Source organism: Staurois parvus, unplaced genomic scaffold (genome assembly GCF_062004578.1).
Source record: "Staurois parvus isolate SC_StPar_1 unplaced genomic scaffold, SC_StPar_1.0 ptg000436l, whole genome shotgun sequence".
Lineage (NCBI taxonomy): Eukaryota > Metazoa > Chordata > Amphibia > Anura > Ranidae > Staurois > Staurois parvus.
This window is the reverse complement of record NW_028318232.1, coordinates 6,768,804-6,782,850: the sequence shown is the minus strand read 5'-3', so window position 1 is coordinate 6,782,850 and position 14,047 is coordinate 6,768,804. Positions and strand designations below refer to the sequence as shown.

Below are 14,047 nucleotides of genomic sequence, written 5' to 3'. Positions count from 1 at the left end.
TCATATCCGGATATGCCTGGCCTAGAAGAAGTGGACATAGATGGGAATGAAGCAAGGCCTGAAGGCAGTGTTAGACGGGGCTGTAAAAGACTTGTCCCCCCTCCAGACCCTTATACACCGACCTTGCAGCTTCTTGCAGTATGCTCACATATGTGGAAATGCTCACTTTTGCTGTGCACAAAAGCCTCCGAATTGTCGCTTGGGTCAATCCAGAGAAGATTTTCACTCCTCCAAAAATTATTCCTGAACCATAATAGTGCCACAAGCAACGGTTTCCTGACCACCACCACACCAAGCAAAGTGTCACCAGACCAGAGTATGCCAGGAATTGTTCCTTATAACCTCTACACCAGTGCAGTGTTGCCTCTTTCTGCTGCCTGTACTAACCCTGACCTGTTTATTGACCACATTTCTGCCTGTTGGACCGATCCTTTATCTGCTGACTATGTCTCTGCCTGCGCCTGAACTGACCCAGTTGAACACCCCACTGATAGGTACTACAAGATATCAGATCCAGCCATCCCCTGTGGATAACTGCAGTCCTTCTTTATTCTCCTATAATTCCTGGCCAGTGAGCATGGCATTCCTGGGGGCAGCCTTGTATCAGTAAGCTAGACTTGCTTAGCTTGTGGGTATGGGGACTGCTATAGGTGACGCAACACTAAGCTATATTCCCTGATCACACGTATAGGGGCAACAATTACAGTACATTGGCTTGTATACAATTGGTTGATTTATGTGATACACAAGATACAATGTCAATAACATAACATTGAAAAAATCCCACATGTGGTATCGCCATACTCAGGAGTAGCAGAATATGCTTGGGTTGTAATTCTAACCATGCCCATGATGTGTGAAAAAAAAAAAATGTAATTTCATATGTTCCAAAAACTTGTGGCAAAAAATGAAGTCTTCAAAAGACTGAATATGCCTCTTAGAAAATACCTTGGGGTATTGTGGTCATTTTATGGCTGTTTCCACTGTCCACAGGGACTCCAAAAATGTGATGGGTAGTCAGGAAATTATACGTAATTTATGCCCCTAGAAAGCCTGAAAGTGCTCCTTGGATTTTGGGCCCCTCTGTGATGCTAGGCTGTGAAAAAGTCTCTCACGTGTGGTACTGACATGCTCATGAGTAGTAGCAGAATGTGTTTTGGGGTGTAATTCCAAGCTTGCCAATGACATGTGTTATAAGTATTGTATTACTTTACACCTTTTTGTACAAATATTTTTATTTTCTGCATTTTCCAAAAACATATGGCAAAAAATGGAATTTCAAAAGACTCTCATTATGCCTCTTAGAAAATACCTTCGAGTGTTTATGTTCAAAACTGGGGTCATTTTGTGGGTGTTTCCACTGTCCTGCTGCTTCAGGTTTTCCAAAAAATATAATAAGTAGTCAGGAAATTAGATGCGTAATATATTCACATTTTGTGCTCCTTGAAAGCCCAATAGTGCTCCTTTTATTTGGGGCCTTTATGCATCTAGGCTGTGAAAAAATCTTACATGTGTCAGAATGTGTTTTGGGGTGTAATTATAAGTATACCTACAGAGTTTGTGAGACATAACTTGTTAAAATGACACCTTTGTGGTGGGGGGGGGGGGGGGGGATAATTTAATTTCTTCATTTTCAAAAAAATTCTGACAAAAAAATCACAACTTCAAAAAATTTACCATGCCTCATACTAAATCCCTTGGGGTGTCTACTTTCCAAAAAGGGGCCATGTGAGGGGTATTTTTTTTACTGTTCTGGCATAATAATATACACTGATTTGGGTTGTTTTTACCAAAGAAATGTAGCAGTATACATTTTGGCCTAAATTTATGAAGAAATATGTCTTATTTGCAAAACAGAAACTAAGAAAAATGCATTTCCTCTTCAAAATGTTCACTTTTTGTTTATGTAGCAGAAATTAAAAGTAAAAAGAGTGGTGATTAAATACCACCAAAAGAAAGCTCTATCTGTCTAGAACAGTGGTTCTCAACCTTTCTAATGCCGCGACCCCTTAATACAGTTCCTCATGTTGTGGTGACCCCCAACCATAAAATTATTTTCGTTGCTACTTCATAACTGTAATTTTGCAGTGGGAGGAGTAGTGCCACATCATTGGTGTCAGTGGAAGGAGTAGTGCCCCATCACTGATGTCAGTGGGATGAATAGTGCCCCATCGTTGGTATCAGTGGGAGGAATAGTGCCCCATCACTGGTGTCAGTGGGAGGAATAGTGCCCCATCATTGATGTCAGTGTGGTGGAGGGGAGAATAGTGCCCCATCATTGGGGTCAGGGGGGGGGGGGAATAGTGTCCCATCGTTGGTGTCAGTGGGGGGAGTAGTGCCCCATCACTGGTGTCGGTGGGGGGAGTAGTGCCCCATCATTGGTGTCGGTGGGGGGAGTAGTGCCCCATCATTGGTGTCAGTGGGGGGAGTAGTGCCCCATCATTGGTGTCAGTGGGAGGAATAGTGCCCCATCACTGGTGTCAGTGGGGGGAGTAGTGCCCCATCACTGGTGTCAGTGGGGGGAGTAGTGCCCCATCACTGGTGTCAGTGGGAGTAGTGCCCCATCACTGGTGTCAGTGGGAGGAATAGTGCCACATCACTGGTGTCAGTGGGAGGAATAGTGCCACATCATTGGTGTCAGTGGGAGGAATAGTGCCCCATCATTGGTGTCAGTGGGAGGAATAGTGTCCCATCATTGGTGTCAGTGGGAGGAATAGTGCCCCATCATTGATGTCAGTGTGGTGGAGAATAGTGCCCCATCATTGGGGTCAGGGGGGGCGGGGGGAAATAGTGTCCCATCGTTGGTGTCAGTGGGGGGAGGAATAGTGCCCCATCATTGGTGTCAGTGGGAGGAATAGTGCCCCATCATTGATGTCAGTGTGGTGGAGGGGAGAATAGTGCCCCATCATTGGGGTCAGGGGGGGGGGGAAATAGTGTCCCATTGTTGGTGTCAGTGGGGGGGGAAATAGTGTCCCATCGTTGGTGTCAGTGGGGGGGGAAATAGTGTCCCATCGTTGGTGTCAGTGGGGGGAGGAATAGTGCCCCATCGTTGGTGTCAGTGGGGGGAGGAATAGTGCCCCATCGTTGGTGTCAGTGGGGGGAGGAATAGTGCCCCATCGTTGGTGTCAGTGGGGGGAGGAATAGTGCCCCATCGTTGGTATTAGTGACAGCCTGGGCTCGCTCTCTCACTTACCTGTCAGCTGTCTTCCTTCTCTGGCCGCTCTCCTCTTCACTCGCTCCGGCAGCTCCCTCGATCTTCTTTGATGTACGCGCGCTGCCGCTCGGCTCCTCCTCTCCAACCTCCACCTCCTCTCCGGTGATTGGCCGCCTGTGTGCCTCTCCTGAGCTACAGTTCCGGTGGCCAATCAGCGGCGAGGAGGCGGAGCTGCTGAGCGATCCCGGAGGTGTGGCCAGGTGACAGGAGCAGCGTATCATCCCACCCACACATCGCCGGAGAGAGGAGCGGTGTCTCGGTTCCTAAGACCATCGGAAATATGTGTTTTCCGATGGTCTTAGGCGACCCCTGGGAAATGGTCGTTCGACCCCCAAAGGGGTCGCGACCCCCAGGTTGAGAACCGCTGGTCTAGAAGAAAATGATAAAAGTTTTACTTAGGTAATGTTGCATGACTGAGTATTTGTCATTCAAATTGTGACAGCACTACATCTGAAAACTGGCCTGGGCAGGAAGGGGGGTAAAAGTGTCCGGTATTGAGGTGGTTAAACATATGTTTCTCATTCACCCCATACAAAGAATATTTTTTTATGTTCTGATTTAATTTTTCTCTAGTGCCAAAGACTGAAATGATGGATAATCGTTTGGGTAATCTGGCAGAAGAGTTTAAGGATCTGGTGTATCCACCTGGTTATAACCCTGAAGGCAAATCTGTGAAAAGAAAACAAGGTAAGAAATGGTTTATCATTGGAGTATGTGAAATATGCTAAAGCCAAAAAGAGTTTTGATTGCTTTTTATATGCATTATCCCCATCCTTCCTTTCACTGGCTTTGTGCTACTTAATTTATGTATTTTAGCTCTCTAAACAGTCCCAGTTAGTTTGTATACTTAACCACTTGCCCTCTAAAGGATTCACTCCCCTTAACCCCCCTAGCGTTATGATTATGTCCATATTTCTGTGCTGAAAGTGGTACATTTTTTTGCATGGAAATATGTAGTTTTTTTTATTGTAGGCCTGTAATTTTTAGGAATAACTCACTGAAATCTGTCCAAACACCAAAAACTTACTGTAAAAAAAATAAATTCTTTTATTGATTCAGCATGCCTCTCAGCAAATAGTCTGGGGTGTCTACTTTCCAAAAAGGGGTCGTTTTGGGGGGTGGAGGCATTTTATGACCCAGCATTAGAAGTTTGTCACACATCACTCACTCTTCTAACCACCTGAAGACCAAGCCTTTTCTGACACTTTTTGTACACATGAAACAAAGCAGTATTTTTTGCTAGGAAATTAATTTAAACCCCAAACATTATATATATTTTAAAGCAAAAACACTAGTGAATAAAATGGTGGGTGCTGTAATTTTGTTTTGTCAGATAGTACTCACGCAGGGATTTTTCAAACGCAATTTAAAAAAAAAATCACTTTTTTTTTTTTTTTACTTTTAATGCACAAAAACACAAAATATTGGCAATTATTTGGTAAAATATAAAAGATGATGGTATGCTGAGTAAATAGATACCAAACATTACATGCTTTAAAACTGTGCATGCCCCGTGCAATGGCGACAAACTGCATATATTTTTAATATCCATAGGCAACGTTTTAAAAGCCTTTACAAGCTACCATTTTAGATTTACAGAGGAGCTCTGGTATTAGAATTACTGCCCTTGATCCGACGTTCGTGGCGATACCTCACATACATGGTGCAACCTCTGTTTCCATACTGGCACAGGGTCAACGCTCACGAATGCAGATGCTGGGGGGTGAGGGTACTTTTTTTCTTTTTTTTTCTAAGTTATTTTGATTTTTTTTAATTATTTTTACTCTGTCCACTTAATTTTTTTTTTATCACTGTTAATGCTATCACAGGGAATGCAAATAACCCCTATAACTTCAATGGGCATTGTCATATATTCTTTTTTGAGATATCTGGGGTCTATCAGACTCTAGATATCTCCTCTGCCCTTACATTATCTAATCAAACCAAGATCGGTGTGATCAGATGCTTTCCCAATTTACAAATGGCGCTGTTTTTATCCTGTGAAACTGAAGTGATGAAATGCTTGTAGCTTCCGATTTCCTAGGCTATAGAGATGATTGGCACCATTCTGGTCTCCAATCAGCTCTATGGTCAGCTGGCAGAAACACCGCCTGCATTCTCAAGTTGCCCCAATGGCACGGGACAGCCCAAGAAGGCTGTGGAAGGCAGTGGGGGAGGATTGTAAAAGCAATCCTGCAGCTAATTAGCCATTAGGATTGCTTTTTTCATGAAAGCCAATCACCGGCTGAAAAAGCGATACCAGGATGATGCCTGCTGCTGTAGGCATCATCCTGGTATAACCACTCAAAGTCCAGGGATGTACCAGTACCTCGGTTTACGAATTTAATCAGTTCTGCAGGACATTTTCGTATAGCGAAAAATTCGTAAACCGAAACAATGTTTCCGCTCCTCTCCTTCCCCAAGGTAATAGGGGGTAACATTACCTCGGGGAAGGAGAGGAGCGGACGTAAGCAGAGTAATGGGAGAGAACATAGTCTACCCTGGACGTTAGCTGCAGTATCCCACAGGATCCAGAGGAGGGAGTTTTCTACTTCAGGCTGTAAACACCCATCCATCCTACAAAGGTGACCTCTGGCAGAAATATATCCTTACACATCCAGGAGGCATCCGCAGGGTTGCACACCATCAGAGGAAGGAGAATCCATACTCTGCTTACCTCATCCATTCCACCCTAAAAGGGGACTCTGGCTATATATATTACATGCTTATTTAAAATACGCATCTGGTGAGTGCGTATTTTTACCACAACTTATGGCACATCACTGAATACTGGAATAATCAGCAGTTTTGATTAGCACCTTAGCACGAACTGTCACATAAAATATTGTTAAAATATTACAATATTAAAGTCTTTGAGCATATTAGCACCTTTTAATATTGGATTTATTATTGATTTTTAGCGCTGCTAAATATACCGAATATACCGCCCTGCATCCACCCACTTCTAATGGTGGGCACACATTAGGTCACACTTTGCCACATGCGTCAGTTCCAAGATTGTACAAATGTCTAAATAGTGGCATGCTTGAATAAAAATTGTCCATGTATAAGTGTTACCCCATATGGAAAAAGGATGTTTGAATGCAAGGCGGCCAGAAAAATTAATGAGGGACTCATCAATGCAGAATTTTTGCTGGGGAGTATAGACATCTGCAAATTTTTGGTTAAGGTGATTTGTGAGGGGCTGAATTTTGTGGAGCCGGTCAAATTCAGGGTTACCCCAAGGATGACAGAGTGAATTGTCGTTGAAATGCATAAAACACATTTTACTCTCATATCTCATATCTATGCCTGGCCATGGCAGCAGAGAACACGGGCATATGATGAATCGGGCCTGTGGACTAATAGAACCGCAATTAATTTTTTTTCATGTTGAGGGTTAGGTCCAAAAAAAATTTACATTTGGAAACCTTAATGAGTTTCCATGCGAATGGTCTGGCAGGGTTTGAATTTGGGTTGGCGGCGATAAATTTTTGTGCATATAAAATGCTTTGATCCACAATCAACGCGTACAGATCTTCTGTGAGAAACGGCTCCAAAAAAATCAAGGGGAGTAGTTAAATTTGCCATTTCCACCTGAATTTCGGGTTGGGCAATGAATGAGGGAAGTACAGGTGCTGCAGAATTTGTGGGCTGCCAATCGGGATTTGCAAGCATATCCGGAAGGATACTTGGGGCTCTACAGGCCTGTGTGCGAATTCTTGGTTGTTGCGGGACAATACTTGTGCTCGCCACCACACCAGCTTATACTGCACTTATGGGACTCGCCACGTCGCCAAGGTCATACTGCAGTGCTGGTATTACTATTATACAGGATTTATACAGTGCCAACAGTTTGCTCAGCGCTTTACAATAAAATGGGAGACAAGACAAGAGGGTTAGGAGGGCCCTGCCCCTTGGAGCTTACAATCTAAGAGGTATGTGAAAGACCAGGATGTTCTAGGCCACTAGTACTCGCCAAAAGGTAGCAGTGCACTAATACTGGCACTGCGCTGACAGCTCATGGAGAGAGGAGTGCCAGTAATCAGCATTCCTCAGAGGGGACATCTACATTGATCATCAGGGTACTGATGATAAGTGTAGCCCCATCAGTGCCACCGGTCGGTGCTCATCAATGCCACCTGCCAGTGCCCATCAGTGCACATCAATGCCACATAGCATTGCCCGTCAGTGCCGCCTAACAGTGACAGTCAGTGCCGCATATGAGATGCCTGTCAATGCCCATCAGTGCCACCTACTAGTGCCTCCTCATCAGTGCAGCCTATTGGTGCCCATCACTGCAGCCTCATTAGCGCACATCAGTGATGGAGAAAAATTACTTATTTACAACATTTTATAACAGAAACTAAGAAAAAAAATATTTTTTTTTCAAAATTTTCAGTTGTTTTTGGTTTATCAAAAAATAAAACACCCCAGAGGTGATTAAATACCACCAAAAGAAAGCTCCATCTGTCTCAAACAAAAAAAAAAAAAATTTCATATGAGTACAATGTTGCATGATGGCACAATTATCAGTGCGACAGTGCTGAAAGCTGAAAATTGGCCTGGGCAGGAAGGGGGGTGAAAGTGCCCGGTAGACAAGTGGTTAAGTCCCCCTATATCAGAAATGCTGCTAGAGGGCAGACTCCCTGCGCAAAATCATGTGTGTATATACAGTGAGGAACAGAAGTATTTGAACACCCTGCGATTTTGCAAGTTCTCCCACTTAGAAATCATGGAGGGGTCTGAAATTCACATTGTAGGTGCATTCCCACTCTGAGAGACAGAATTAAAAAAAAAATTCAGGAAATCACATTGTATGATTTTTAAAGAATTTATTTGTCTTGCACTGCTGAACATAAGTATTTGAACACCTGAGAAAATCAGTGTTAATATTTGGTAAAGAAGCCTTTGTTTGCAATTACAGAGGTCAAACGTTTCCTGTAGTTCTTGACCAGGTTTGCACACCCTGCAACAGGGATTTTGGCCCACTCCTCCACACAGCTCTCCTCTAGATCTGTCAGGTTTCGGGACTGTCGCTGAGCACACGGAGTTTCAGCTCCCTCCAAAGATATTCTATTGGATTTAGGTCTTGAGACTGGTTAGGCCACTCCAGAACCTTGATATGCTTCTTACGGAGCCACTCCTTGTATATCCTGGCTTTGTGCTTCGGGTCGTTGTCATGTTGGACGACCCAGCCACGACCCATCTTCAATGCTCTGACTGAGGGAAAGAGGTTGTTGCTCAAAATCTCACAATAAATTGCCCCATTCATCCTCTCCTTAATACAGTGCAGTCGTCCTGTCCCCTTCGCAGAAAAGCACCCCCAAAGCATGATGTTACCACCCCCATGCTTCACAGTAGGGATGGTGTTCTTGGGATGCAACTCATCCTTCTTTTTCCTCCAAACACGACGAGTGAAGTTTAGACCAAAAAGTTCTGACTTTCTCCCATGCCTCCTCTGGATCATCCAGATGGTCATTGGCAAACTTCAGACTGGCCTGGACATGTGATGACTTGAGCAGGGGAACCTTCCGTGCAGTGCATGATTTGAAACCATGACGGCGTAGTGTTCTACCAACAGTGACCTTTGAAACTGTGGTCCCAGCTCTCCATGTCATTGACCAGCTCCTCCCTTGTAGTTCTGGGCTGATTCCTCACCTTTCTTATCATCAGTGATACCCCATGAGGTGAGATCTTTCATGGAGCCCCAGTCCGAGGGAGACTGACAGTCGTCTTTAGCCTCTTCCATTTTCTAACAATTGCTCCAACAGTTGATCTATTTTCACCAAGCTGCTTGGCAATTGCCCCGTAGCTCTTTCCAGCCTTGTGGAGGTCCACAATTATGTCTCTGGTGTCTTTTGACAGCTCTTTGGTCTTGCCCATGATAGTAGTTAGCGTCTGACTGACTGGGGTGGACAGGTGTCTTTAAAGAGCTCAGACAGGTGCTAATAAGTTAGATTAATGAGTGGAGTAGAGGTGGACTTTTTAAAGGCACAGTAACAGGTCTTTGAGAGCCAGAATTCTTGCTGTTTCTTAGGTGTTGAAATACTTATGTTCAGCAGTGCAAGACAAATATATTCTTTAAAAATCATACAATGTGATTTCCTGAGCTTTTTTTTTTTTAAATTCTGTCTCTAGTGGGAATGCACCTACAATATGAATTTCAGACCCCTCCATGATTTCTAAGTGGGAGAACTTGCAAAATCGCAGGGTGTTCAAATACTTCTGTTCCTCACTGTATACGTGATTCGTGCTTGCGGGCCAGGGCCGTGCACGTGCCGACCCGCCGATGCCGTGATTCGGGGCCTGACTGACCAGTCATCAGATTCAGGCCAGTGTTGTTTAGCCTGGATCTGATGATCGATACCTGCCCTATCACAGATCTTCCTGTACCTGTGTTTACATTTACACAGGTCCAGGAAATGATGAAATCTTCTCTCTCTGGGCACATTCCGTCCCATAGAAGAAAGCAGATCCACGTGAGTAAAACAGCACACAATTACAGTAAAAACACATTTAGGACACAGTTAACCCCTTCACTGCCTTGTCAGCAGTGTCATTAGTACAGTGTACAGATTTTTTTTTTACTGATCACTGTATTCGTGTCACCAGAGACTTCAGCTAGCATTAACGTCTCTCCCAGATAGCGTCAGATTGCCCGTCACTACACCAGTCAGCACAGTTAACCCCTTGATTGCCAGGAACATGCTCACATACACAAAACTCCATTGCTATTATAGTGTCTAAACGAATCAATATCTTTGATCAGCACTATACCAGTGTTCACATTAGTATAGTTTCCCCAAAAATGCAGCATTAGTGGGATCAGCCCCAGAACCTGCGTTAAGCCCCTGAACCTGCATTTAGCCCAAGTGTAGTGTCATTAGGTCACTGTCACTTGATACATTGCACACAAAACCACAGTCCCTGACAGCCAGATGCTTTTTCCTGTGAGTTGCACTAGGTACCTATAAATTTAGTGGCCAAAATGTCCAACGAAAGGTATTCTAGTGAAGAGGCCTACAGGATTCTGGGTATGTCAGATGAGAGCAAAGGAGAAGCTTCACTGACAGAATCAGGCTCAGAATACGAACCTGTAGATAGCAGCGGCACCCTGACAGCTTAGACAATGGACAAGAGGTTCTTGCTAAGGTCAGGCGTACCCGACCCCTTTCCCAGGTTGCTGAGATGTTACAATTGCATGATGATTCTCATATGCAGCAGAGTGTCAGTACTACTGCCGCTCACCCATTTGGTACACTGACGAGCACGAGAGGCCTAGTACATCCTGGTCTTTCACATAACAGCACTGCAGTATCACTTGGTGATGTGGCTAGTCTCATAAATGCAGTACAAGCTGGTGCCATGGCTAGCACAAGTAGTGTCCCGCAGCCACCAAGAATTCGTACACGGGCCCGTAGAACCCATAGTGTCCTTCCAGATGTGCTTGCAGATTCTGATTGGCAGCCCGCAAATTCCGCAGCAACCGTACTTCCCCCATTCACTGCCGAACCTGGAATTCAGGTGGAAACAGCAAATTCAACTACTCCCCTTGATTTTTTTGGAGCTGTTTTTCACGGAAGATCTGTATGCATTGATTGTAAATCAAAGCAATTTATGTGCACAACAGTTTATCGCCACCAACCCAAATTCAATCCTTGCCATACCATTCGCATGGAAACCTATTGCGGTTTCCGAATTTAAAGTATTTTTTGGCCTAACCCTCAATAAGGGCATTACTAAAAAAATAAATGAATTGCGGTTGTATTGGTCCACAGACCCGATTCATCATATGCCCGTGTTCTCTGCTGCCATGACTAGGCATAGACATGAGAATATAATGTGATTTATGCATTTCAATGACAATACACTGTTGCCCTCGGGGTGACCCTGAATTTGACCGGCTCCACAAAATTTGGTCCCTCGTAAATCACCTTAAACAAAAATTTGCAGATGTCTATACTCCCCAGCAAAAAAATGTTGATGAGTCCCTCATTTAGTTTTTCTGGCTGCCTTGCATTCCAACAGTTTCTCCCCAGCATGCGTGCCAGATATGGGGTCAAGATGTATAAGACTTGTGAGAAGACAACAGGCTATACATATATGTTTCAGATTTACAGGGAAAAGATGGTCACATGGAGCCCGCCGGATGCCCAGACTACATGGGGAGTAGTGGCAAAATAGTTTGGGACTTAGGGGCCATCCATTTTCCATATGGGGTACCACTTATATATGGACAATTTTTATTCAAGCGTGCCACTATTTAGACATTTCTACAATCTTGGAATTGCTGCATGTGACACTGTGCGACCTAAATGCCGCGGCTTCCCCCAACGGCTTGTAAATACCCGTCTTAGAAAGGGTTGTTAGTTTAAAAAAAAAAAAAAAAACATTAAAAGTAAAGAAACAAAAATTAAACCTTTTAAAAAACAAAAATAGTTGGGGTTTTTTTTTTTGTCTCATTACTGTTATACAGTTACGGTTTTACTGTTACTGTTTTATTGTTAACCATTGCTGTTTTCTTTGCAGGATTGCCATTCAGCTGCAGCACCGATCTGTTTATTCTTACAGCAGCAATGGCGTATTGCTCTCATAATATAAGTGTGGAGAGCTGTTGGATGAGATATTTCATCCGCAGTTAAAATAGAGCATATATGCCCAAGCATGGGGGCCTGGGGTGGCCAGTGGGTGGATGGCCCCTCTGCGTCGGCATATATTTTTAACTTTTTTTTGGCAGAGATTTCTTCATCCACATTGACTGATGTGAATACAGGAATCTGTTAGGTTCTTTTTTTTTTTTTTTTTTTTTTTTTTTTGTTCAACAACAAAAAAAGAACATTTCATGTGTGCCCACCTTTAGAAGTGGGTGGATGCAGGGCGGTATAGTCTATTGGTGGGCATACCACACACTTTTTCGGACAGAGATTTTTTTTTTTCATTCAGCCCACAGGCTGCATTAAAAAAAAAAAAAACAGCATATATACCCAACAAGGACCAACGACGTACTGGTACATCACTGGACTGAGTGGTTATACAAGGATGATGCCTGCAGCTGCAGGCATCATTCTTGTATTGTTTTTTTCAGCCGGCGATCGGCTTTCATGTAAAAGCAATTCTAGTTGCTAATTAGTTGCAGAATTGATTTTACAGGCAGCAAGACATGTTTCCCCCCCCTGCTGCCATTCACGGTGTTCTCGCGCAGTCCCATGCCATCAAGAGAACCTGAGAATGCAGCCTGTGTTTCTGCCAGCTAACCATACAGCGCTTATTGGAGACCAGACAGGCGCAATCATCTCGATAGTCTACGAAATCGGAAGCTACGGGCATTTCATCACTTTAGTTTCACAGGATATAAACAGCGCCATTTCTAAATTGAGAAAGCATCTGATCACACCGATCTTGGCGAGATCAGATGATTTAAGGGCAGAGGAGATATCTAGAGTCTAATAGACCCCATATTTCTCAAAAATGAATACCTGTCAATGCCTTTTGCAGTCACAGGGAATATTTACATTCCCTGTGATAGCAATAAAAGTGATTAAGAAAAAAATATGAAAGGGACAGTGTAAAAATAAAAAAAACTGAAAAAAAAAAAAGCACCCTTGTCCCCGCGGTGTGCATACCTGCATGCGCAAGCGTTCACCCCGTGCCAGTATATAAACAGAGGTTGCACCATGCATGTGAAGTATCGCTGCGAACATCAGATCAAGGGCAGTAATTATAGCACTAGACCTCCTCTGTAAATCTAAAATGGAAGCTTGTAAAGGCTTTTAAAGCTTTGCCTATGGATATTAAAAATGTATGCAGTTTGTCGCCATCGCACTGGGCATGTGCAGTTTTAAAGCATGTAATTTTTGGTATCGAGTTACTTGGCAAACTATTGTCTTTTATATCTTACCAAATGATTGGCCAATATATTGTGTTTTTGTGCAATAAAAGTTAGTGTTTTTGTGTTTTTTTTTGTTTTTTGTTTTTTTTTTTAAATTGCTGCGCGAGTACTATGTGACATAAAAAATTGCAGCACCTTACTTCTCCCGGGTATGGGGATACCACATGTGAGAGACTTTTTGGCAGTCTAGCCAAGTACAGGACCCCAAAATCCAATAAGCACCTTCAGGCTTTTAAAGGGCTTTATTCCCTCATTACATTCTCTGACTACCTATCACAGCTTCGGAGGCCCTGGAATGCCAGGATAGCATCAAACCCCCCCATGACCCCTTTTAGGAAAGTAAATGCCCCAAGTAATTTGCTAAGAAGCATGGCGAGTATTTTGCAGATCTCATTTGTTGCCACAAGTTTTTGGAAAATGAAGAAAGAAAACAAAAACATATTTTTTTCTTTTCTTTTTTTTTTATATTTTAATACCTTGTGAGAAAAAATGAGATCTGCAAAATACTCACCATGCCTCTTTTTAAATTTCCTTGGGGTGTCTACTTTCCAAAAAGGGGTAATTTAGGGGGGAGTTTGGTGCTATCCTGGCATTTCAGGGCCTCTGAAATTTTGATAGGTAGTGAGGAAGTGAAATGAGGAAGTTGCGCACTTTCAGGCTTTCAAAGTGGCCATTGGATTTCAGGCTCCTGTGTGTGGCTAGGCTCCCAAAAAGTCTCACATGTGGTATCCCTATACTCGGTAAAAGTAGCAGAATGTATTCCGGGGTGTAATTCCACATATATCCATGGCTTGTGTAAGCAATATATCATTTCAGTGACAACTTTCTATAATTAAAAAAAAAAAAAAAGTAATTTTCCCAAAAACTTGTGGAAAAAAAAAAAGTAAATCTTCCATGGACTCAACATGCCTCTCAGCAGATAGCTTAGGGTGTCTAGTTTC

At 43.3% G+C, this 14,047-nt stretch overlaps 1 protein-coding gene across 2 annotated transcripts in view; it reads left to right on the top strand.

Moving 5' to 3' along the window:
• Nucleotides 1-14,047, top strand: part of XRCC6 (X-ray repair cross complementing 6) — a 223,278-nt gene that overhangs the window by 185,577 nt on the left and 23,654 nt on the right. For both annotated transcript variants that reach the window (XM_089687719.1, XM_089687718.1), the window contains exon 12: nt 3,788-3,901. In XM_089687719.1, the coding sequence (XP_089543845.1) occupies nt 3,788-3,901 (114 nt within the window). The remainder of the gene's footprint in view (nt 1-3,787; nt 3,902-14,047) is intronic.